The 26,797-nt window shown below is 42.0% G+C and overlaps 1 protein-coding gene across 1 annotated transcript in view; it reads left to right on the top strand.

The window, feature by feature from the left end:
• Positions 1-26,797, top strand: part of LOC119648586 (tRNA-dihydrouridine(16/17) synthase [NAD(P)(+)]-like) — a 298,564-nt gene that overhangs the window by 256,052 nt on the left and 15,715 nt on the right. Inside the window, exons 7-8 of the mRNA XM_038050358.1 lie at positions 24,374-24,569; positions 24,693-24,941. Coding sequence (XP_037906286.1) covers positions 24,374-24,569; positions 24,693-24,941 — 445 coding nt within the window. The remainder of the gene's footprint in view (positions 1-24,373; positions 24,570-24,692; positions 24,942-26,797) is intronic.

Below are 26,797 nucleotides of genomic sequence, written 5' to 3'. Positions count from 1 at the left end.
GTGTGTGTATTCAAGAAAACCCCCGCAGCGACTCCATAGACCATCTTTGATCCATCGGTGAAGAATACTGTGTCATAATCTTCCAACATGCCGCCGGTCTTCCACTACCCTAGTTGGAGAGTCCTCAGCAAAGTTTCTCGTGAAATTCAGCTTGCATGTGACATAGCCCGTGGGGAATGCGCAGATCTCCCGAGGTACCTTGTCTAGGATGTTACTGGCCGTAGGTCTTCGCTGTTCAGCATCCAGACTCACGTAGTCTGACGGCACTGCATGCTACAACGTATTTAATGTAGAGGTCTATGGGGACGAGATACAGGAATAGATTGAGAACATCTGCCGGGTAGGACTGCAGAGCCCCAGTAGCACCATGGTTCTTTGAATCTTATTAAGCTACATTCCATTGTACTTTTTGCTTGAAGCCTGTCACTATACAATAGGTGCAATTCAGGTATCCTTCTCTTGGCGAATAGCATCAATTCCGTTCTGGTAGGGTTTATGCCGAGTCTGCATCTTGCAGCCCACAGGCACACCTTTCGCAACGCTCCTAACATGATGTCGCTCATTATGGACGGAAACATCAAACATCACATTAATATCATCAAATCGTCGGCATACGTCATCACCATTACCCCACTACTGTCCAATATTCGTAAAATTTCGTCTATAACTATTAACCATAGCATCGGAGAGATGGCGCCATCCTGGAGCGTGCCACTGTTCACAGCTCTGGTCAAGTGGTTGTCTCCCAGGTCCGATTATCCTGGTACTTGCATGGATATAATCCAATGCGTAAAATACCCCTCCAATCCAATACTGGTCAAGGCTTCCTTGATGGTGTTGGTACTAACGTTGTTGAATGCTCCCTCTTTATCCAAGAAGGCAGCTGGGGTATACTGCTTGTACTACAGGGACCGCTGACTCATAGTCCTCCTCGCTGGCGGGAAAGTGCGTCTGAACCAGCAGCTCCAAAGTTTCATCAAAAAATTCCGTCCAGGAGCCTTCCGACTTTTAAAGAAAGAATGACCCTTATGTTCCTTGGACAGAATCTTACTGAGCCTCGCGGATTCGCTGGTGCTATCAATATTCTGACAATAGTCCAACCAAAACCGCCTATTGGCGGTCTTGATGGGCGACTTATACTTCTTCAGGCAGTCCTTGTATGGCTGCCAATATTTATGTCGGTAGCAGATGTTGAAAATTTCTGTGATCAGCTCCCTAAGACTGGAGAGATTTTCATTCCGCCACGGTGGCAGTGTTTTCTTGCTGTATTTAGCAGGACACGAGGCTTTAAAGGCGCTATCGAATGTCTTTTTCAGAGTCCCGACGTTTGACTACCAATTTGCGCACCGGAGAGTTTATTCTTAATTACTTGACCAAACTTTTTCCAATCGATCCTCCTGGGGTCTCTGAAGGGCTTGGAGGCCTCTGCGGAAAGATCTATACTGAAAAGTATCCAACTGTGGTCTGAGAAGGATCTCTGGTCAGACACTTTCCATTTCTTCACCCTAATAATCCGATTGCCGGTTAGTAGGGGGATATCAAGGAACTCCTCCAAACTGCTGCTATCGGAATTACCACCCGCCGCGCCACACGTAAGTGGCTCCTGGCCACATCGCTGAAAGGGTTCGCAGTTTCTGGCTCATCGGCTGGCTGTTGATACGTACTTTTCTCCAAATGTTGCTCAGCGTCCGAGCTTTTGCACTCTACTCCGCTTGTGATTTTGTTCGAATTCGTCTTGAGATCGATTGCGTTTGAGGGCGGTGGGCTTCGCCTCCTACTAGTCTGCCAGACGTTTGTTGTTGTATTCCTCAACAATTGCTTGGTATTTAGCGAGGACTTTTTCATCCCGCTCGTCGACAATACCGGCCTCCTTTTTCTTAGCAATCTTGCTGTGTATATGCATGGCCTTCTGGTACTGGCTCTTGAGCAGGACACCAGGGGACCTTCGCTTTTTAGCCGGTTTCCAGTGACCAGCGTTCTTGTAGATCCTTACTTTTGAGAGAGCACTATCTTTGTTACTCGCTACACCTAACTTGACGGCAGTGGACTCCAGGTTAGAAACCACTAGTCCGTTTGCCACTAGCTCCGGGAGGTCCCTGCGGTTGGTTTCAACACAGCCTACTACGGCTGACATCAAGTTTGCTGCTCTCGACGGCTTCTATCTCCTGTTGGATGCCAACAGCTGGGTCTGCGATGATGCCACCTCCTTTTCTATCGTCAGTTTATTTGTTTTGTTTTTTTAAATTGAGTCCATGGCTTGATCCCACGAATAGTCCGGGATGAATGCCCACCCTGGCCAGCTGAAGGTGCACAAGGTGTTCAGAGTTCGCATGCACAACCCACGCAGTCCTCGGCGTATGCTGTTCCATCTTCGCTTGGGGTCCTATTAGCGGCTTCTCTAGGGAGGACAATCCCCGGACTGTTGGTCCACTTGCCCCTAACATCAAGCACACAAGCAGATCCTCATCAGTTAGATGAGCTTACTCCCAGCCCGGCCCTACATACTTTTAGCCCCTTCAAAGACGGTGAGAACTTCCGAATTACGCAACTTTAACCTGAGGATAATCAGACCAAACCGCCGGAAGAGGAACATCCAGAAAACCAGCAGGTTCCGATAAAACGAAAAGGCGTATCACTCATTTTGAGGAAAGGGCTTAAAACCTCGGTAAGCAGGAGAATAGTGTCTAAAACACAATCGCCACCAAGGGAATCGATATTGATCAAAAAGTACAGGACGGTTGGGCCAGAAAGCCTAAAAAGGAGAAGGAGATCCCGAGCCGATCATCATATCATGGACGGGTAGTAAGCCCTCCGCAGACATACTGAGGGGTGAAACGAACCCTAATCGCAAAGACTTGGTGAAATGAAAGCAGGATTCGGAGGAACCAGAACGGGGATCTTATGCTGGAGCTGAAAAGATCCGAAGAGAGCAAAGTCGAAGGCTTCCGCAGCCAAGTAAAAACATACTTGGGGAAAGTGCTGCTAGATTGCTATACAGAGGCAACAATGGTCAGCTTCAGAAAAGCATATGGATGCACACAAACGGCGACCACCTGACTACCAACAGAAGCAGCACGGAAGATGTCGGGAAGGCCCCTATTGGGCGGGTAGTCCACCGCCTTAGAGAGCAAATCTCTTTGAAGAGATGCTTTAAATACCTCTTGCGCGGACATCTGGCGAGAACATGCACAAGTGCGGCTGATCGATCTGATCGATGCAGACGTTGTGAGAAAACGGCCACATTGTCCTCGAATATAATAAGGATCAAAAATGCATGTTGTAGGATGAAAAAGAGGGCCTGGACAGCGAACATATTGCCGGAAGCGGTAAGTATCCTGAGTTCAAAAAAGCAATAAATACAGTGGGAAAATGTGTTTAATCCGGGGGTGGCTTTGTGGGCATGCGGGAAAAAGCCATCATCATCATCATCATCAACGGCGCAGCAACCGGTATCCAGTCTAGGCCTGCCTTAATAAGGAACTCCAGACATCCCGGTTTTGCGCCGAGGTCCACTAATTCCATATCCCTAAAAGCTCTCTGGCGTCCTGACCTACGCCATCGCTCAACCTTAGGCAGGGTCTACCTCGTCTTCTTTTTCTACCATAGGTATTGCCCTTATAGACTTTCCGGGCTGGATTATCCTCATCCATACGGATTAAGTGACCCGTCCACCGTAACCTATTGAGCCGGATTTTATCCACAACCGGACGGCCATAGTATCGCCCATAGATTTCGTCGTTATGTAGGCTACGGAATCGTTCATCCTCATGTAGGGGGCCAAAAATTCTTCGGAGGATTCTTCTCTCGAACGCGGCCAAGAAGGAAAAAGCCATAGAGGAATATATTATATGATAGGCAGAAATAGACGCCTAACATTCGAGAACATGTTGGGCAGATTGGGTTTGGCCGCAAAAGGACAGAAACCAAAAGTCTACACCGGTGACTTCAATGCATGGGCCACAGAATGAAAAAGTTCATTGACAAATGCAAGAGGGTGTTGCGCTTTCGTGCAGTTAGACATTATAATGGCTAATGATCGTCAGATTAATATTTACCCGAAAGAGGGTTTGCTTCAGCTGTGGATCGGACTCGTTAGTCCTTCACTAGCTCGTGATATGACCTGTCAATAATGCGCACTTTAGGCGAGAGCCCTCTATATCACGAAATGTGTCGCGACGGCGTGCGACTCATCAATGCTGAGACGTTACACTTTCCTCAGTAGAAGCCCAAATTGCTGGCGGACTAGCGAATGGTGTGATCTTCGGTCGGCGTGTTAGGGGCCAAACTAGCGGCCCAAAGAGCAAAGGGTAGGATTAACCAAGAAGTGAAACAGCGTGTTTACAAGGAAGTTCGAGGAAATCTCAACCTAGCTATACAGCGAAGCATGATGGACTGCCTCAGGGTTTGTAATAGGGAGACTCAAAGTTGGGACAGTTCCGCAAATTAATGTTGCGATCTCCTACTGAAAATTGTTCAGGATTTGCAGACACATTTAAATGTAGCTGCAATACCCGCAGTAATGACGAAAGAAGTACTAGAGATTCGCGGTAAGCTTTGAGACAGCAAAGCCCGGTGGGCCTCGATAGTAAACCAAACGAACCCTTTAAGCTGGCTATGATCTTTCCCGAGACATGGAAAAGACAATGGGTGGTGATGTTACCTAAACCTGGTAACCCTCCTCGTGAACTATCTTCCTGCAAACATACACCTGATATGTTGGAGCCAATAATCTGTACCAAGTTGCTACCGGCCGCAAAGAGTCTGCGAGGCTTATCAGACCGATAATTCGGCTTTCGTACGGCCAGATCAAATGTCAACCCCATCAAACTGGTCACTGGTATAGTTGAAAATGCGATGCACGGAAGGGATGGCACTAGCATGTATTTCGCAGTGATTACCCATACAAAATGCGGTCAACTCGACCATTTGGAACCTTGTAAGGAGGTCTTTAGCGACGATTGGGGTACCCAGTCGCTTAAATGCGCTTGTCGACAGCTATTTAACTGGTACAAAACTCTCGTACGGCGCAAGCAGTGGGACCAAAGAATACATTGTTTCCGCGGGTCATTCCGAAGAACATCATGTATGATGATCTTCTCAACATCCCAGCTGCTAGCGATGCCACAGTAGTGGATTACACCGATAATAATAATAATCGTTGGCGCACAATCCAAATTGGAGCAGGGCCTTGAATTGTCTTAAAGCACTTCATTCAAGACCGTAACGGTATACTGCAGGAGGCAATGTGGTCACAATTGCGCTCGCCCGAGATTATTACCCTGATTTGACTCAGGTACTGATTTACAGCTGAGTCGACTGGTATCCGACGTCAAATCACGATACAAATGTCACTGCAACTAGTGAGATTTGAATCGCGATCTTTCGTAGATAGCCTTATGCTCTAACCACTCAGCTATCCGGACACGGACGGATTACACCGATGATATAGCGATAATTTTTGTTGTAAAACATCCGGCGCATCTGGAACTGTACTCATCGGAAGCAATCACTGCTATAAGGAAGTGGCTGAAAGATGCAGATCTTGAACTCACGATGGATAAAACAGAGACAGTGCTTATCACGGAGCGACGTGAAGAAACCGTTGCTCATATCAGAATGGGGAAGCATATCATCAGTTAAAAATCAGCAATAAAATACCTTGGAGTGATGATAGATGCGAGGCTGAATTTCAAGCAGCATCCAATGTTAGCATCACCCTGGCAAGAGTGATGCCAAATGATAGGGGCCCGCGATGCACACGTAGGCTGGTTATAGGTAGACTGGTGAGCTCTATACTGCTCTAAGCAGCGCCAGTTTGGGCAACTGCATTGCATAACCCATGCAATGCCCAAAAAATTAACACGGTTTATAGAATGGCACCTTTAAAAGTGTACTGTGGTTTTGAAGGGAGGGATTGTCTACCCCGCGACTTAATACTTTGCGGTGGTTCCGCGAGGGAGAGGATAGGATTTAAGACTATAAATGCGCGTATCTGCTAAGAAACTGGGTTGGGTAATTGTCAACTTCATCGTGCCTTCGATGGAACCATGGCCGTACGTCTTTGATGAGATACGCTGTTCATCTACCCGTTGATGTTCTTCCGCACGACCACGAACCATCACACCAATACACAGAGGGTACACGTAACGGCTTTCTTATTCCTTCGCCTTTTCTGAGGTATATAAACCGAATATCTGACCAGATCCGACTCATCAGGCATCTCGAATCATAGAAGACTATCGTATAAGGGTCACAAGGAACACCACTCTTCGAGAATAGCAGCTATGTGCTTTAATCAATTTCACCGTTTGGATTACTTCCTCAATCGCATCAATTGTGGATCGCCCAGCACTAAAACTATTTTATTTAAGTGAATAGTCTCCCGCAGCACGCATTGTATCAGTGAGTCTTGACTTGATGAGTTTCTCAAGCATCTTCGCCGCTGTTTCCGACATACTCTGAGGACGATTCGCTAACGGCACCTCGGGGTCGCCTTTGCCATTGCTTATGAACACAACCCCACCTTCTAATGGGAGTGAAAAACACCCGCTGTCAAACATGCGGTGAATAACAAGCCCGTTCGGTGTGAGGAAAACGCTGAAAAAAATCACATCCGCACAACGGACCCGAACGAAGCCATTTCTTCAATCATGGACCCGCACTAGCTAAATAACCGTATCTCTCAACCCAAACGTGAGCCACATCTTCCTTCTGTAGACCGCAGTCCTTGCGAAGAACACAACATTTTTCTTTGCTTTGTACCATTTGTACTACTTGTTCGCCATACTTGCAAAATGCTTCCATCCTGTCCTTTGCAAGCCCCTGCTTGCAAATTTCCTTCATCCGATCTTTATTATACCGCAATGAAGAAGTTGGCTCACTGTCCTCTCAGGGACAATGACAATGGCCAACTTTTGTCCTCCGCAGTTGACAGATGTAATTCCCACCTCGATGTGACTTCTCGAAGACCTTCCGCAAAAGATCTCCCTTCGTTCGGGCTTAATGAGCAGAGCCTCTGACCGTGGTTTGCCTCTTTTTTTTGGCGCAGATGTCGTCATAGTTGACTTCGACTTTGTCACAGTAGAGCCATTGCCGCTATTCGCGTTGTTGTTGCTGTTGAATTTTCTCGTTTTTCCGACGCTACTTGATCCGTTTGATCACTATCTCGCAGAATTCTTCTGGCTGCTTCCTTGCTGGCAGATTCGCACTGTTTTACCCTCGCCTTTTTTTATCGATTATTTCTCCCCCCCTCTGCGTTCTATGCAATTGGGGGCTGCGATAGCGATGTGGTTTTCCTCTTTCTTCTCCTATCCACTTTCCTAAAGGTTTCGTTAGTGTGTAATAAGGTTCAGCAGTTCTTCCATTTCCATTGTGCTATTTTTGACATCCAGAGAAATGTTTCGCAAGACGATGGCAGCAGCCTTCATTTTGAGTAGCCTTTTTTCCCCTATCCTTGTCTTTTTGATGAGGTTCATCCTCTCTAGCGAGATGACTTGCGCTTTCGGCTGGTTGGGGACTTCTTCACACTTTTTTGCCGACACGCAGCACGGAGCTTGGGCCTCGTGGCCCTTTTTCTGATCACGAATTCGATGGTATCTCTCCTTTTTGGCCGCCAGGACACTCTAAAATATAACCTATCAAATTATGTAGAATTGCTTGGATATTTTTCTTGATCACATTCAGAATGAAACAGTGTACTGTGTAATGGATAACTTGATGATGATTTATGGCCTATTGTATGTACTGCCAAGTTAAGTGATAGTCTCATCTGATTCACCAGGTTCCCTAATGGAGCCCTTTTTTAGAGTCCCCTAAGTAATAGACCTCCAAAAAGCAAGTGCAGGGCACTCTAGTATGATCGGCCATCTCGTGGTCTTCATTACAAGATCTGCAGATTGGGTTCCATCTCCAGTAAACACCCACGCGGTGCAGATTCTTACGGACAGTGAACAGTTTTGTTAAACTTATCGTACAATCACGACTATTTCCTATCGATGGATTAGCTGCGTAATCTCCCAGACCCTTTATGAGATTTTCACATATGCCGTATTGTTTGCTTCAAGCAGTGATGGTCATTTGACTCTCTTTCTTACAAGTATTAATTGCCATTAATTTTATGTCTGGTTATCCCAGTAGTTCGTCTCCTACAATGGTTTCCAATTGTGGGCATAGGTCTCTCCCCATCCCTATGCGTAAATATAACAGCGTACAAGAATGGTCTCACCACACAGGTATGCTTGAACCAGCCTGCATTCGAGTAACGATTTTATTAGTCGCTATACAGTATTTGCGTGCTTCCTGGTGACTGACGCTTTAGATTCAAAGAAGACATTATCAAAAGCATCTGCTATATTCACTGGGAATGAATAGATTTGCAGTTGAATGCATTTCAATCCTAGACGCTAGCTGATACAGAGTTGTCCCACAGGATTTCCTCAGTTGATAAGTATGTATATTGGTTGGGATACGGTAGTATAATCATGATCAAATTTTGGCAAAGAAGGAAGTCAAACTGATTCTTCTTCTTCTTCTTGAATCGTTGTCCTGTTGTCCATTTCGCTCTGTCAAACGCCTAATCTGGATGGAGTCGTGAAGCTTTCAAGTCACCGTTGTTTCGGTCGACCTTTTGGTGGTTTCCCATCGACTTCGAAGTTCAAACCAATCTTGGCAAGTGAATTCTCGTTAGCGCAAATTGCGGAACCTTGCCATCGAAGACGCCTCTCTCGCAATTTTGCCACGATCGGTGCAACCCCATATCCATCGCGGATATCCTAATTCCGATTGAGTTTGGTCTTGCCCTGCTTTTACTATTTACGTGACTCCGAGCAGCTGGAAGTTAAACCACATAACGGTCACACTCAGTCAATTTCACCAGGCGACGAGAAAGTAATATCCTGCTTCAATAATGAGTCATTTTAATCTAAAAGTAATTTTTATGAATTTTAGAAGAATTACTAAAGATGCCTAATCAAAAGTTATTATTTCGACATAACAAAAAAGTCGCGTTATTTGTGTAAAACAAAACCTTATTAAGGGGGTCATCCCGTGTGTCGGATCCGTGGAATCGAATTTTGTTTTGCCATCAATTGTATCTACATATAGTGTAGAATATATGGGTGAAGTGATTTTTTGATATTCGAAGTCGTTCGGAAATTATAGTGTTAAACACGTGATAAGTCACATGCCAGATTTATGTCGATCGTCGTAATAAAGTTCGTATTTATCGGTCCGAATGATGTTCGAATGACTTCGCTAAAAGGACAAGAATTGAAGCGAAGGCCGTACATGTGTTTCTTCAACAAACCTAGGGTTTATGGATTAGGTATAGCAGATTAATGGTCAGTTAAGGTTTTATGGCTAAAAATCGCATTCTACTTTTTAAATGCGTTTTTCTCGAAACTACATTTTGAAAATCGGCTGCCACCATAGCCCAAAATCGATCCAACCAAATTCTTTGAAGTTTTCACGACTTATTCAGAACATATTTCTACGGTCCGCAAACTAGAATAATTGCGATTCATTCAATAGTTTTTTTTTTTTATTCATTGAAGAAGCCGTAAAAAACGCCAAAATTGAGAAAAAATAGTTTAATACGGCACCAACAATGTAGTTTTTAATATTTTCTAATAATCCTAGTTTGCGGACTGTAGTTAACGTACGTACGTTAAAATGCCGTTTACTTTTTTTCTCTAAGATGATCGCAGCCCCCTCTAGCGTGGCAGCAGGAAAACACCTTTTTTTGGAGATGGGTGTATAAATTGCTCTGCATTTCAATAACCAACTATGCGATCGGGCTGGAAAAATAACTATGCACGCTCAAGATATTAATAAATCTATGGAGAAAAAATCGTATTTGAATCTTTCTCCAGTTCTTCATAGAAAATTTCTAAAAAAAAACAAAGAAAACGGCCTTCATACGGGATAACCCTCTTAAAATCGGTTGACTGTCTGTCTGTCTGCTCAACTGTCTGTTCGTCACATGCATTTTTCTGGGAAGCGGTTATAGCGATAGACATCAAGTTTGGTAGAAACGTGGGAACTGTGAACGCTCACGCATACAGTGAGTTTATTTATTTATTTATTTATTTAATGAGGACAATACACAGAAAACAAATTCTTTATTACATATTGTCCTCAGAGGGAGGAGCAAGTCAATGGCTTATTTTACGCTTAAAACTAGAGACGGAAATAGAGTCAAAGGACCCAAGCTGTAGGGCTTTGTAGGACCGGCATAGCTTTGGGATCGGAGAGTGGAAGTAAATCTCGAGCTCCGCGAAGGGTACATCAAAAATTTCCGCACTACGTGTGTTATGAGACGAGGTTATACGGAAAGTAATATCCGAGTTGGCGGAGCACTCCATCAGACAATTACATAGTTTGAAAAGAGTACACATATCAAGGAAGAGACGGCGTTGTTGTAGGGAGGGGAGATTGAGGAAGGTTCTTTTTGTAAAAGATGGTCCGGGTGAACTTGCATTGTACAATTTCAAGAGCGCGGCAGTCACGAATGCGGATGGGGACCAAACTAGAGAGCAAAATTCAAGGATGTTTCTGACAAGGGAATTGAAGAGTGTTAAGGAGGGGTGGGTAAAGTCGGAGGAGGGACGTAGCATAAAACGAGACATTTTGGAAGCTCTATTGATGATGCCAACAAAGTAGGAATTGAAACGTTTGTCGTCGAATATTCATTCAGTGTTAGGGCAAATGTGTTTTCTACAGTTAAGGAGGAAAAGGTTAGGAAACGCATCAGGGCCAGGTCCGACATTGGGGTCAAGATTACCAATGAGGAATTCCACCAAGGAAGGCGTAAGGAGAAGAATGACCAGAGATTCGGAGCAGTCTCCATTTATGAGACGTGTAGAGGGTGGAGGGCTCGAGGGAGAAAACACGGAAGAGAAGTAGGTGCAGAGAAGGTCGCAGGATTGTTGTGAGGAGTTGGCAGTGGAACCAGCGAAACTGATAGAAGAAGGGAGAGATTGAGTGTTATTACGACAATTGCATCAGAATTGAATGAGAGTTACATCATCCTACGAGGGGTGTACATTTTTTTACCAAATATAGTCATATGGGATATCAAATGAAAGGTCTCGGTTAGTACTTTCCGAAGCCTTAGTTTTGATATTTATTGGAAACGTGGGTAGTACGGGAGACCGCAAGCGATCATTTCTTTCACGGACCCATTCTCAGAAACTACCCAACCATCCTAGAATCACGCTGTATGTAGCGATGTAGGCTATAACATAGCCCATGACCCTACCAAGTTTGGTGGAAATCACATTATTATTAACAAAATTATAATAGGTCAAAGTTGCCGCTTCTGTGCAAATTCAAGACTTTGAATGCATATGCGTATATTACGCGCTAGGCACTAATAGGAACCCCTCATGGTTATTTTTTATAAATTAAGGCAATTTTTTGTTGGTGATATTCACAATCATATATCAAATAGGGTTGAATAATAAAACGATAATGACCAATTTTCCGCATATAACACTGTGAATGAACATGACATGTTTTTCGCCTTGGGAGTCCTTTCTTAACGAGAGATTGCAGACGGAAAAGTCGTCCGTGCCTAAAATTGAGAAAAACCGTACCAACTTCTTCTCCAAGTACAAGGTTGGTGTATAACTACCCAAAAAATCTACTTGACACGAATTCACAAAAGGAACCTTGAACTGATTTGGACACATAACGACGGAATCGGTAATGATATAAAAGTGATAATTTATGCATTGTCTCATAGAATTGGCTCGTACAAAAGACGATGGGTAGGATTGATTATTCCCTTCCAGTTTAAATTTCCACCTTTGATGGTAACCAAGCTGGAATATTGCAACCTGGACTGGAAATTAAACTGATTTTGCACGGAAATATCACCGTTTACTTGGAATTACTTTTTACGTCAATCTGTGAATATGAGAAACCATTTTATTACTATCTCTACAGAGATGTTCTTCCAGATTCCTTGTAAACTCTTCCACACGTCTTGATACGAACGGGGCATCGATCGTGAATTTTCGGGTAGAGCTCCTCCTACAAAAACTTTACGGGGCCTGATTTTCAACACTCCTTCTTTCTGCATCCCTTCTAAGAAACCTCTACATAATTTTGAATGGTAATGTAGATCATTGTAATGTTGAAAAATGGATCCCATTGGCAATTAAATTTAATCCCTAAGGAAAAGAATTTGTCTCTCAAGTTACTTTGTACTTCTCCTTTTTCATGATTTCTTTAATTCGTATCAAATTTCCAGGTCCATAAGTAAGGAAATAACAGCAAATCAAAATAGAGCCACCACCGTCTTTTCTTCAGCTTTATTATGAACGGAAATTCGTCTTCTTGAATCGAATAATTAAAATTTAGGTTCACTCCAAGATAACATTTCAAAATCTTTCTCTGCCCATTATCGATGGGTAAGAGCTCATTGTATCCCTTGCTTTATTGACTTTGGGCTCAATTTATGGAACTGTTGGACATCTATTCCGTTCGCTCGAAACAATAATAAATTGTCCTCACTAGAAGTTTTATTTCAGCCTACCGGAGTGCCAACCATCTTGATTACTACTAGTTTTCTTGTATCGTCGAATAGTGCCATGAACACAGTCCTCAATAGTCCAAATTGAGACACAATCTTACTTTTGGATTTGCCTTCACTACATAGAAAAATAATAGGAGTTCGCATTTCAGTACTAATTTTGCGGATTTAACCAACTTTTAATACTTTTTAGTTTAGGCACTACCAATTCGAACTAACAACAATTGCTCCTGAATAACTTCATAAATATAGGGTAATAACACTAATAATAAATATTCTACGAGAGTAAAATAATAACCAAGTTTGAATATTGAGGGATAACACTAGTTTTTTATTAGCGGTCTCAAACTTCTGGCCAGCACTATGTATGCATCTAAATTGATTGTAAGCATTTGAATACCCCCATATGCAAAGCATAGATACATATACATACAATTATCTTGTGAGGAATACCCTCGAGTATTACTCCGTGATCTGGTCACCCTCCCATAACTGTGTCTTGCCCTTGAAAATTTGCAACGTAAATACACCCGTTCCCTCTTCTTTAAGAAAAGCTTCCCTCGTGTGGACGCATATGGCGCCATTTTGTGTTGAGTTTGAAGGGAGTTCTCCATACACGCGAAAGGGGGTGTCAAATTTTTTTCGTAGAATATAGTCATGTGGGGTATCAAATGAAAGGACTCAGTCAGTAGTTTTCAAAACTGATAATATTTTTGATAATGGGTCAAACATAAGGGAGTGAGGGCTCAAAATGTGTGACCAAAAAATGTGACAGGCCTCGTTCTCAGAAGGTATTCAACCTTTTTTCGTCCGAAACAACCGAGAAATGTGAAAAAAATCACAGTGATGCATCCATACGAAATCTAGTTCTCAAAATACAACCCATTCCGATATCTGCTTAAGTAAAGCCAATATTAGTATATTACCGCATTTTAGAAATTTACTCGAAAACCCCCCTTATGTTCATGCTAGAAGTATAAAATGGTGCAGTTATAAGTAATGCATGATTTTGGAATGTTTGAACAAAATCCAACTATTATTAACAAAGTTATAGAAGATCAAAATTGTGTATTTCACGTGAATTTATCTCATTCTAAGGTATATATGACATCATCATTATATAAAGTGAACTCATATGAATGGCAGATTTGGAGTTTGGAAATACGTATGTATATCAAGGAATATTTTGAATTGGAGATATATGCGAATGGGAAAATGTGAAGATGAAATTTCTCATACAAGATGGACATAAAACTTTTATACCCGAAGCGTCCAGTTTCGTATTCCGACTTGTCTTTTGCCTGGAAATTGATGAAGCAATACTTTCTTTTTCTTCAAATAGGACCATTTTCCACGATTTCATCTTTCAAACACTTCCCTTCTCAAGGTAGTCGATGAAAATTATACCATGCGCATCCAAAAATACTGATGCCACAGCATTCCCAGCCGACTGTTGCGTCTTCGCACGCTTTGGAGCCGGTCCACTCAGATGACGATCATTTTGATTCTGGTTTGAAATAATGGAGCCATGTTCCGTCGTGCGCGGCACCCACTTTGAATAGAGCTTTCGCATACCCAGACATTCATGCAAGACATGTCCAACACGTTCCTTTGATATCCTTAAACTCTCAGCTATCTTCATCAACTTCACTTTGAGGTCATACAAAATTATTGTGTGGACTTCTTTTATGATTTCGTCGATAACAGCCTCTTTACGGCATCCACTGCGTGTATTATGTTCGGTGCTTAGCAAACCACTTCTCAACGGTTGATTTTCCTGTCCGTTATTAAGCCAAACCTTGGCTGCAACAGTATTTGCTTTAGTAACATACATAATTTGTTTTTATCTTTTTTTTTCCAACTAACAAAAGTTGCTTCACGCAAAATGCCCTATCCTACAAACTAATAGTCCGAAAGCTGTCAAATTTGTACACGTGTCAGGTAAATTTCTAAAATATAGTAATGTACCAATATCAACTTTATTTGACCAGATACTCGAACGGGATCTACTTTGAGGCCTATGGTGCATGATTTTTTTTTCCAGATTTTTCTGCTCTTCACATCTCGGGGCACATATTTTGAGCCTCCTTCTCCCTCAAAATTAGAAGTAAGACCAGCTTCGAAACATACTAATTTAGCCCTTTCTCGAATGACCATATTTCAATGAAAAATTGCCCCCTTTAATAATAATAATAATCGTTGGCGTAACAATCCATATTGGATTAGGGCCTTAAAGTATGTTAGAGCACTTCATCCAAGAACGTAACGATACACTACAGTATACTGTAGGCCTTGTGCTCTAACCACTCAGCTATTGGGCGCCCACTTTAAGCCAAACGCAAAATGATGCCGCTCGTTGCACGTAAAGGGTTTTACAGACCATAGATTCGATATGTTCAGCTGTTTCCGAGTAAATCGGGTATGACAGGCAGACAGACAGATTGATTTTAATGAAGTTTTTTTCACACAAAACTTTAAAATTTGAGCGCAGTAACTGCACAAAGTGAGGTATTACAGCGTCGAATGTTCCAAAATGCTCCCTTTCTTCAACTTAAACTGGAAGTCCAGTAGGACAGACTGGCGGCAAGCGTGATGGGGCTGATATCAGACAAGATACTGATTCCGCGCTTGCGGTCTAAAATGAGGAACATATCAATATTACAATACTATGTATCAAAAGAAACTTCCTATACCGAGGAGAAGGAGGTTCTCTATGACCAACTGAAGCCATATCGATGGCACTATGATCATGATGGATGATCTGAATGATAAGCTGGACTCTGATAACACTAACAGAGAGGCACTGACATCGGTCCTGAAAAAATTCATCACTTAATGATCACTTACCCTCGTTTGATCGTTTCGCAGGGTTGGATAGCTCGAGTCGCCAAATTCAATAGCGACCACTTACGTGATCCGGCTGCTTTTCAACAGAAGCTGTCGCAGAATCACTTCAACTCCGTATATCACATCACAAAAGAGCTTCCAGCTGACCTCAGTTCAGAGGTAGAAGGAGCATTTCACCACCATCTTCAATCGCGTAACATCCATCCACCTCCTGTGAATGACCTGTCTAGGCACCATAACATGCAAACTAGCCCTGGGTGGAATTATCTTAGCCATTAATGGTTCAAATGAAATGAATTCGCTAGGCTTGACGGTCTTCAGTCTTAAGAATTTCGGACGACCCCTGTAATGTCCGCTAAGATGCTCTTGCCTTCGATCCTGGAAATCATTCCCAAGGAGTGGAAAATCAGGATATTCGTTAGAATTCTCGCAGAAAAGCAAGCGGCTTGACTGTAATAAACGGTGTTTGTGTGCTACCTGCTGTCGCAAAGATAATCGCTGTAACAATCCTGGACCACATCAAAGAATATCTCGAATGCTTGATCGACTGTTTTCCGCTTTCAATCCTCCTATACTGCATCAGTTAACACCCCCTGGGATCATTGTAAAGCAGTGCGCAAGGTTCAGATCTCCACTTCACCTGCTCTTCAACGGGCAAAAAAGGAAGGTTTGGATCTCTCCAACAGGGAGTACATCTGAAGTGCTTTCCGCGAGAGGATTTATCTGAGCGACATATGACGGCATGAAATATCACGAGCTGCAACGCCTGACAGATCGTCGCAATCTTCCTATATACATTGTTGGGCAAGCATTGAAGGTGTCGATCAATATGTATATCGGGCAGCGTGGTTACTTCCGATGGTTGCATCAAACTTGATGTCGCTCGAAGTATTAAGAGCGCCCAGTATAGTTCCCTCAACCGTTCCTCTTCATTTCTTAGTGTCACAGCTATGAGTCCGTTTCCGATTCCACAGAAGGGTTCTAAACCGTGTAAAGGCGTCACTCCTCCCTTCTTGGCTAGTTCGTCCAGATCTTGCTAGACGAGCCGACTGTATTCAGTCTCTCAAAACATTCCCATACCAGTTCAGAGTTCACCTGGTTGGACCTCAGTGCCTTGATCGCTGTTTGGCTATCGATGAAAATAGCAATGTTCTGCCCTCTGTAGTTCCTTTGGAGATTAAAGGAGGTACATCTGTCTATGGCGTATATTTCCGCCTGGAATATGCTAGTGTACCGCTCCATAGGTAATCATTGGCCTTACTAATGCAGTATATATCCAAAGCAGTATCTTCGAGCTGCAACCCGATTTTTTTCCTGCTATGGATCTACAAGTCATCAGAGCCCTTGTGGCTTTCCGGAATATGTCTTCCAAAGTAATTTTTGGTATAGCGTAATTTCCAAATATTTAACCTCTGTTTCTCGTTTCACCTCCATGTCATGTAACCTAGTGGCTCTCAGGCGATCAAGCTTACGTCTCCTAGTAAATGTTACTATGGTGGTTTTAGCTGGATTCATCCGCAGTCCCACCCTCCTGCACCAGGAACCAGCAACCCTTAGTCCAGTTTGGATTCTATCGCATAGGGTATCGTCCACGGAATCCTGCACTTGTATTGCAGTTCAGTCCAGGAGTTCATCCACTACCATATTCCACATAAGCGGCGATAGTTCCCCGCCCTGTGGACAACCTTGAGTAGTGTTCATGACAGTTGAATTTGTACCTGTCTTACTTCTATTTGCCTGCTTTCTAACATTTTGCCCATCCAGAATGCCAGAGTGTTTCCCACTCCCTTGCGGCCTGGGGGCATCTTGTATCTCTGTGTGCGATGTGTTGTCGAATGCTCCTTCGATATCCAAAAACGCACACAGTACTATTTCTTTTGTTTCTATGGCATCCCGTAGTACATCTGTCAGCTGATACAGATCAGGTTCAATATAACCACTTTCGCAGGGGATATCTAAACTACAACCAGCAGAACTTTCAGCCTGTTGCCGCATGCTTTCAATGCTCGATCATCCCTCATCATTATCCCTATATAGTTTATTCCGTTTTATCCTGAGTTCGTAAATGATAGCCCTTAAAAGTGTGAAACCAATCCAAATATCTCACCTCATTATCTTGTAGCAATAAGTGCTGCTGTCAACGGCTCGTGAATACCTTCTAATTGGATTTGTTTCAATTCTCACAGGCAAAGTCTGAAATCTCATATTCCGTTGTGCCAGGAATTGGATCATCTCATCGGATTTAAACTTCCGCAACAAAGCTTAGTTCTTTTAATAACTCCAGTAGCAATAGCTGCCAATTACAAATGAAATTTGAAATTAAAAGTTTTATTAAAGTTGGAAAAGAGTACTTATCACTAACTGGAAAACTTGTAAAAGCTCTTCAGGAAGGGTTGACGAACCGTCATCAGATACGGGAGAAAAGATAATGCGATTAATATCCAGCGGCCGACTTGCTGGCAATGGAAGTCGTTCGACTTATTCAAATCCGCGAATGTAGCGTGAAGGAGAGAGTCGGGTCGAATGCATTGAACCATGGCAATTTGGTTTCCAGCTTATTCCAGGAAAATCAATGAGGTTTAAGATTCATTATCACGAAACGTGTACAAAGTAAAACCCTTGCTAGCCTCTTTGTTGAAATGTAAAAAGCCAATTAATTGTTCCAATTAGGTTTAAACGCATTTTTTGTTCAAATAACTGAGGCGTGAAGGCAATGAAAACGTATCATGGAAATCACTTTCTAGGGTTTCGTTTAAAGTGCAAATAGATAACGTCTTTAGCAGAACTGAGGTCGAAGATACAAAAATGAATGGATGGGCGAATGAAATAAATTGAGATGTCCTACATTTTGCCAAGAAACTGACAAAATATCAGTGTCGAAACATCTTTGTGATCACACTATCCTTCCATTAATAATTGAATTAATTTGGAATGATTCATTTAAGACTGTTCACAACTGACAAAAGGAGTTGATCTGCCCCGCCAATCAACATGTCATACATTTTGGTTAAAACTCTGCTTGTTTAGTGCATCAACATGTATACAACACGTTGACCACTCGTATCACTCGTACTTTACTCATTGCAAATAGCGAAATCATCCTTTCAATATTTAATATTTAAGAGGTAATACTCCGCCTCCCCCCCCCCCCCCCCCTGTCCCGCAGAAACACCATAACGTACTACATCATGGGGCGGAGTCAGCTCACTTTAGCTTGGTCATCTTCTTTCTCTACGAGGCGTACGCATCCGCACTTTTCTCATTTCCTCTGCCTTTCGCAGTTTGCTGTGGATAAATACGACAATGGACCTGATCGCATCCCAGTGTTTCTCATATGCTACAATTCTCGGCACCAGATTTTCTGGTACCAGCACCTCTCCCAGAGTTTCCTCTAAGTTCCTCCTTTCTTCTACAAACATTGGAAAGTGAAACTCCATCGCACTTTGCACAATTGGACGAGATGTCCAGTTTAAACTTGTGCAGGTACTGTTGATATCCTCCATGCCCCGTACAAAACTCGGTAAGATTATAATTGATCTTATCGTATCGTCTCTCCAACCACTCCTTGATGGCAAGGATTCGCCTGTAAGTCTACCGAATCTTTCACGATCGTCCCCAGCGCTCTTGCCATCTATTTACAGATCTCTCCCGTTAGGCGTTCTTCGTCTGCGATTAGGGAGAGATTTGCTTCATACTGTATACGTTGGTCATCTTATCTGGCAGATGTCAATCGGCATCATTTTCAACATGACGAACGCTGCATCATCTGAGACAGTCCTGAAGGCGGAGCAACCCTTAGGACTGTCTTTCTGTAGACTGCACTCAGTTTATTACCGTTAACTGACATCTGCAATGCCTCTTTCCAAACATGATCGAACTCACCACTATGGCTATAAGCAACCTAGAGGTATAACGTGGCCCTCACATGTTCAGCATCATCCTTGCCAGGGCCATAGTTGCAGTGGATGCTTTGTCGCAAACACACGGCACATGTTGCCTATAACTAAGCTTCGCGTCTATCATCACTCCCAAGTATTTGATGGCCAGCTTGGAAATGATAATACGATTCAAATTTATATGCGGGCATAATTTCTTTTACTGCGCTGGGTGATTAGGACCGTTTCCGTTATTTCCTCCGCTAGTACTTCGCCTGAGTATAATTCAGCATCTACGAGCTTCTCTGCGACCACAACCAATGCTGTCTGTCATGTTCCTTTCCTCAAAAACGGTTACTCCTATTCATACCAAGTTTGGTGGAAAGTTGGAAACTGTAAATTCCCTTGCTTACAATAATACATGCAACAGTAGGGTGTCAATTTTTTTCACGGAATATATTCATGTGGAGTATCAAATGAAAGGTCGAACTTTTCGAAACAGATATTAGTTTTGACATTAGTTGGAAAGAAGAAGAGCGCGGGGCTCCGAAAAGAGTCAATTATTCCAAAGACCTTTTCTCAGAAACTACCCAACCTAAAAATCTGAAACAAATCATGGTGATCCATACTCATGGTATCGTATGCTCAAATAAAGTTAAAAATAGTATATTATTATATTTTGAAAATTTATTTCGAGCCCGTCTTAAGTTCATCCTAGATCCATAAAACGCAGAGAGCATGATACTGGAAAGTTTGGTCCAAATCCACCATTATTAACAAAGTTATCGTCATCATCATCAACGGCGCAACAACCGGTAGTCTACGCATGCCTTAATAAAGAACTCCAGACACTCCGATTTTGCGCCGAGATCCACCAATTCGATAACTCCATCGCTCCATTTCAAGTAGGGTCTGCCTCGTCTTCTTATAAACTTTCCGGGCTGGATCATCCTCGTCCATACGTATTAAGTTATCCACAACCACACGGTCGTGGTATCGCTCATAGATTTCGTCGTTATGTAGGCTAGGGGATTGTCTATCCTCATGTAGGGGGCCAAAAATTCTTCGGAGGATTCTTCTCTCGAACGCGGCCAAGAGTTCGCAGTTTTTTTTTGCTAAGAACCAAAGTCTCCGAGAAATATATAAGGACTGGCAAGATCATAGTCTTATTCAGTAAGAGCTTTGACCTATGGTGAGACGTTTCGAGCGAAACAGTTTTTGTAAGCTGAAATAGGCTCTGTGGGCTGCCAACAACCGTGCGCGGATTTCATCCTCAGAGCCTTTATCGGTTGTGATTTTCGACCCTAGATAGGAGAAATTTTCAACGGTCTCAAAGTTGTAGTCTCCTAGCTTTATTGTTTCCGTTTGAGCAATGGGATTCGATGTTGTTCGTTCTTTGGTTTTTGGCGCAGACGTTGCCATCATGTGAAGTACATGCCTTCATTAATGTGTAGCCCGAGATCTCGCGCCACCTGCTCGATCTGGATGAATGTAGGCTCTACATCTCGGGTTGTTCTTCCCATAATGTCAATATCGTTAGCGTAGGTCAGTAGTTGGGTGGATTTAACGCATTGATATTTGCATCGCGAATCATTTTCTCCAGGGCCAGGTTGAAGAGAACGCATGATAGGACATCCTTAGACCGTTGTTGATGTTGAATGGTCCCAAGGGTTATCCTGTTGCCTTTATCTGGCCTCACACATTGGTCAAAGTCAGCCTAGTCCGTTTTATTAATTTCATCGGGATACCGAATTCTCCCATAAAGTATGTAGAATTTGAAGTAAAAAAAATTTTTTTTTATGAAAAATTGGTCTGAATTTTGAGATTTATTTTTGAAAACGCTATCGATTCATAATTTCCATTATACCATTACAGGCATCATTGAGATAAATGACTGTAAAGGTCGCAGCAATATCGAGAACAGTTTTGCTACTGGAATCAGACTTAGGACCCATTGATCATACCTTTGCATTAAGGGGTTCTATACAGTTGCAGTCAATGATGTGACGACATTTTTCTGCATTTTTATCAACAGTTTAGCAGTTAGTTTCTTATAGAACTGTTAGTCAAATACATACATATTGTGGAGACCTTGTAAAAGACTTTTTTGGAGAAAAAAAATTAAAGAAGACATCTATGGCCGTTTTCTCAGAAGTACACTTTCTTTGGGAATGATTTGCCAAGGACAAAGAATTTGTCAAAATGTTAACTTAAAAAAAAAATAGCGATGGCTTTAACAAACGTGTTAAATTTCCGATTTTGCTACCTAAAAAATGTTTAATGGGACTGAAATGCTTCGTTTAGCGACTAGCTATTGTCACAATAAATAAGTAGCATAAATTTTGTGATTATTGGATTAGTAGTGGTTCCAAGATTGCTCTTTCATATTCTATTTGAGCTGTTGTCGAGTCGTCGATTCCAGACCATAAAGCATTCAACAGGCTCCAAAACATCAATTTGAAGCTGTTCGGAGTTCGTGATAAGTTTCTACGCTTGCGCGCGTTCTTTGAGAATGCAACATTAACCGGTATGCAGTACTCTTCCGTTTCGTTGCTAGCTTACATTCATCGCTTTCCGCGAAAATTCTACTGTCCGTAGAAGATATCCTTCTCCGACTCTGCAGTTTCCCCTGTCGGGGCGTAAACGTAAATGAGGCTTATATATTCCTAAATTTGCCTCGCAAAAGCAGAGTGCATAGCCTTTCCCTTATGTTTTCAAAGCCGATAACATCAGTCCTTTTTCGATACCGGGCTCGTCGTTGTGTTGTCAACCCGATCCGAGGCTCCTTGCGTAGCTTTATAGCTTTGGTTTTCCGTATAGGCTTATCAGCGCTACCCAATCCTCAACCTGAACGACCACAATTTTTCCTGTTAGGCACGGGAGACTCACCTTCATCTTAGGGATGAGGGTTTGGTAGTAGAGCTGCTGGTGTTGGTCCAACAGGCGTCTCTGTGGCTCCTTCAGGTCTTGCCGTCATTTCTGTTGAGGTATTTTATATCGGGGTCGAATTTGACCTTTTTTGTATCTCCGCATACAACGGATTGTCCTTGCAAGACCTTGCTCTGTACACCATTTTCATTGCCCCTGGGGTTTCGCCCTGATCTCCAGGAGTCTTCGCCGGATTACTACGTTTACATAGTGCTTCATCTTTTACCGTCTTTGGCTTTGAAGATCGTAGAATTGATGAGCTTCTACTGAATGGGAACATTTCCTGATCCTGGAGTACCTCTCGACCAAGTGCTATGAGTGTCAAAATCGTTTTCGTCAGCCAGCGATCTTCTTTAAACCCATCATTTCTCGCCTTCGTTATTGGTGTTCTTAGTTGAGTCGTGCTTCGTTTGAGGCATTTTTTCTCCTTTGCGCATACATTTTGCCACCTATTATCAGAGAATTTGGTGAAAATGTTTGAAATATGAACACCTACGCCCTCTCTTGTCTCTTTAGGACAAAACAACCACTTTTTCGAGAATGGTAAATAACAGTTCCGTCTAATCCAGAGCATTCACCGAAATATAAGGAAATAAAAGATATCGACATTCACCTTTAAAGTCAGTATAGTTTGAGTGATATTTAAAAGCGAATCGAAGTGTGTACGCTGGAAATGAAGAGAAATATAATAGTTAAGTAGTTATGAATTGTGTGAAATTGATATAAACCTGTTTTTTGTTAATGCGAGGGCGTATCTACGGAAATAGTGGGTGCCACGAAACAAGAATTTGTGTAAAACAAAACCTTATTAAAATCGGTTTACTGTCTGTCTGACTGTCTGTCCGTCACACATATTTTTTTCGGGGACAGTTATAGCGATTGACACCAAATTCGGTAAAAAGGTGGGAACTGCGAACGCTCACGCATACAGTGAGTTACATCCTTTTACGACTAATTTAAAGGGGGTCCCCATACATGGAAAAGGGAGGTGTAATTTTTTTTCATGAAATATTGTCATGTGGGATATCGAATTAAAGGTCTCGATTAGTACTTTTCGAAGCCGGTAGATTTGACAGTTGTTCGAAAGGTGGGGAATCCGGGGGTTGAAAGTGATCATTTCTTTGACGGACCCATTCTCAGAAACCACTCAACCGAAAAAACCTGAAAAAAATCAAGAAGCTGCTACTGTATGGTGTCTAGGCTCTGAAATACTCTCCGTACGGATACCTGTTCAAATAAAGTTAATAATAGTACATAATTATAATTTTTAGTAATTGGTAGGAAAACCCCCCTTAAGTTCACCCTAGAATCACGACATACGCTATAGCATAGAGAATGATCCTACCAAATTTGGAGTAAATCGCCCTATTACTAACGAAGTTATAATAGGTCAAAAATATCGCTTCTGTGCAATTCAAGACTTTGAATGTCACTATAACTTGAAAGTGGATATTTTCACATAATATATGCATATATTACCTGCTACATACTAATGGGACAAATGCACACTCAAATCTCTTTATAAAAGAAATACACAAAACCTTTGATACCTGAAGCGTCTAGCTTCTGTTGTACCGACTTGTTTAATTCGTAAAACACACCAAGGATACGAATTATATTCAGTGTAAATCCGCCCATAGTTCGGACCAAAACTTGGCCGGAGCTAGACAATTTTTCCCAGGGCGGAGGTGACACAGCGTCTGAGGATTTGCCTCTAATCTGGTAAGAAACCGTAGCACTATTCATGACTTCCTCCCAAACAAACTTCAGCACTTTCTTTTTTCCAATCTTTCCTTTTAAATGAAGGTGCCCTCTTTAGCATCCGCAACACCACGACTGCATATTTTAATCACGTTACCATTCCATTATATACCCAGCATTCCACTTGAAGAATTGTTGGCATCTTGACAAAAAAATCTCTCAACATGGTTCCGCCGTGAACTTTGATGAATGCAAAGGAAAAGAGGAAGCCCCTCATACTTGTCCGAAAATGAATGAATCCAATAATCCCACAAGTGAATTCTCGGTTTGACTCATCACCCACAACTAGCTCTAGCCCTAGACCTTCACATTCTTCTCAACATTAAAAAATGCCCTTCGAAACATAGTTGTCATTTTGAATATAAATGCTATGCATCAAATACGTGCCTGCTCTTCTACATATTTTCTGGGAATCTTCTCTTTGCAGTGCGAACACTACATGAACATCTTTCAATTCCTGTCACGTGCAAAGTTCGTATTTTCGAGGACAAGCAAAAAACAATTGCCTACGCAAAGATGCTAGAGGCGGCCGGATGCCAATTATTAACAATGCATGGCCGAACGCGTGAACAAAAAGGACCTCTGACCGGAGTCGCAGATTGGAGCTACATCAAAGATGTGAGGTATCGAAACAAAACAAATGAAATTAATTATGCACCCGATTTAATTCTGATTGAGTTCGTCAGCAGTGTTGGTTCGAATGAATAAATTAATATAATTTTCATTATTAATTCTACTTCTCACAGAGAACAGATAACAATTCCGATGTTTGCAAATGGAAATATTCTGAGCCTAGAAGACGTTCACCGATGTATGGAAGAAACAGGCGTGCAGGGAGTGATGTCAGCTGAAGGAAATCTGTATAATCCAGCTATTTTCGAGGGCATTGTGCCAAAAACCTGGACCATGGCTGATGAATATTTGGATCTGGTGGAAAAATATCCATGCCCTATTTCATACATTCGAGGACACCTTTTCAAATTATTCCATCAGTTGTGAGTATACAAATAAAAATATATCCATATTTAATCCCATTATCATAATTGTAAAAAGCAATTTTCCCTTTTCTGTCAAAAAATGCAAAAGTAGCTTTTCAGGAAAGATTTGGAACTCATTCTGAATGACTATAAAAAGCCAAACTGGAAATTGTACTCGTATTACATGAAGTGTTAATTCCGATTGAGATCGTAATTTGATAATAGTTTTTGACTGTTATTGCCATCACACGTTTAGCACTCAAAGTTAAAGTCTCATTTCCCGTTATATTCTTGAAATCCCCGGAAGGAGTTGGAGTTTCAAAAATTTCGAATTCAGTGGTGAGCAAAGAAAAGCGAAAGGATAAAAGTCTCAACTGAGAGTGTGATCAGCGAAAAATGTTGACAAGGTTTATGCAGGAGGATAGCCCATTCCATGGGGTATTATCCCACCCACTCCCTACCAATCATGTTCTTTCTTCTTTTTCCCTACACTTACCTCTACGTCGTGCATAAGAGATTTCTCGCACAACATGAACACAAAGCTAATATATGCAAATATATATATGCCGAGCATCCTAATGATAAACGGAAGAGGATGCTGTTCAAAACTCGAAGCCAGCTATCCTTTAATTGGACAGCGAACTACAAAAGTTAAAGGACGCGTTCCACTCCAGCACTTCCGAATGTGGAAAACGTAAGCACTGTCCCACGAAGAGGCCTAGGTTCGATATTGTTACCGCGAAGTAACAATTTAATGGTTCTATGGAAGCAGATGAAAGTGGGTAAGAATCCGAATTATGTCGGATTTCGTCGCCTCCCATGGGTTTCTAAATTGTTTACACTTCCGTGTCCAAAACGCCTCAAGGCGAAAAATACATATTTCTATGAGGAGATCTATGCATGCACAATAGAAGGCAGTTAGTGACTAAAATCATGGCCGTTTAGTGTTCTACGTTTTCCGTCGTTACTGAGAGCCTAGGCACCATATAGTACCAGCCCCCGGATTTTTTCAGATTTTCCGGTTGAGCAGTTTCTGAGAAAATGATCACTTTCAACCACCCGCACTCCCCACTTTTCCAACAAATGTCAAAACTAAGACCGGCGTCCCAAAGTACTAAACGAGATCTTTAATTTGATACCCCACATGACTATATTTGATGAAAAAAAAATTTACACTAACCTTTTGCATGTGTGGGGACTCCCCTTTAAAAGGATGTAACTCACTATATGGGTGAGCGTTCACAGTTCCCACCTTTCTACCAAATTTGGTGTCAATCGCTACAACCGTCTCCGAGAAAAAGTCGTATGACGAACAGACAGATAGTAAACCGCTTATAATAAAATTAAAAAGACGGCTCGACCGCGCGCGTGGATCACAATCTCGATCCCTGTTTCTTCTGCCGCAGATGTTTATTGAGGCGAGGCTTCTGAGGTTCCCTCCCTTCCTTGACATCCTCAAAACATTATTTGCAGGATGCCCCTAAGTTAAAGTTTTGTGTGAAGTGAAGTGAAGTGAAATAAAAGAAAAATAATTAAATGAATAAGTAAATAAAATATAAAAATAAAAAAAAAATGAAAGGGACTACAGAAAAAGAAATGGAAAGAAAATAAGAGAGTTCTGGTAACCACAATTTGTTTCCCAAGAAACATTTACAAAATTATTACCCTAATCAAGTGGATTAGTTCCACAAAAACGTCTAACTGCTACTTATTTCCCTTTTAAAATTCTATATTATGAATAATAGAAGAAAAATATCTAGGTCAAAAAAAAACTTACGTTGTTTCACTTTCTTTTTACAACCTTGTACACCACGTTTTATGAGTTACGGATCGGGAATTACAAGATCTCATTTCTATAGCTAAATGATTCATGT

The sequence above is a fragment of the Hermetia illucens genome, chromosome 1, assembly GCF_905115235.1.
Source record: "Hermetia illucens chromosome 1, iHerIll2.2.curated.20191125, whole genome shotgun sequence".
In the NCBI taxonomy this organism is placed as follows: Eukaryota; Metazoa; Arthropoda; class Insecta; order Diptera; family Stratiomyidae; genus Hermetia; species Hermetia illucens.
Note: the sequence above shows the minus strand (reverse complement) of the source record. Positions and strands in the feature narration are given on the sequence as shown.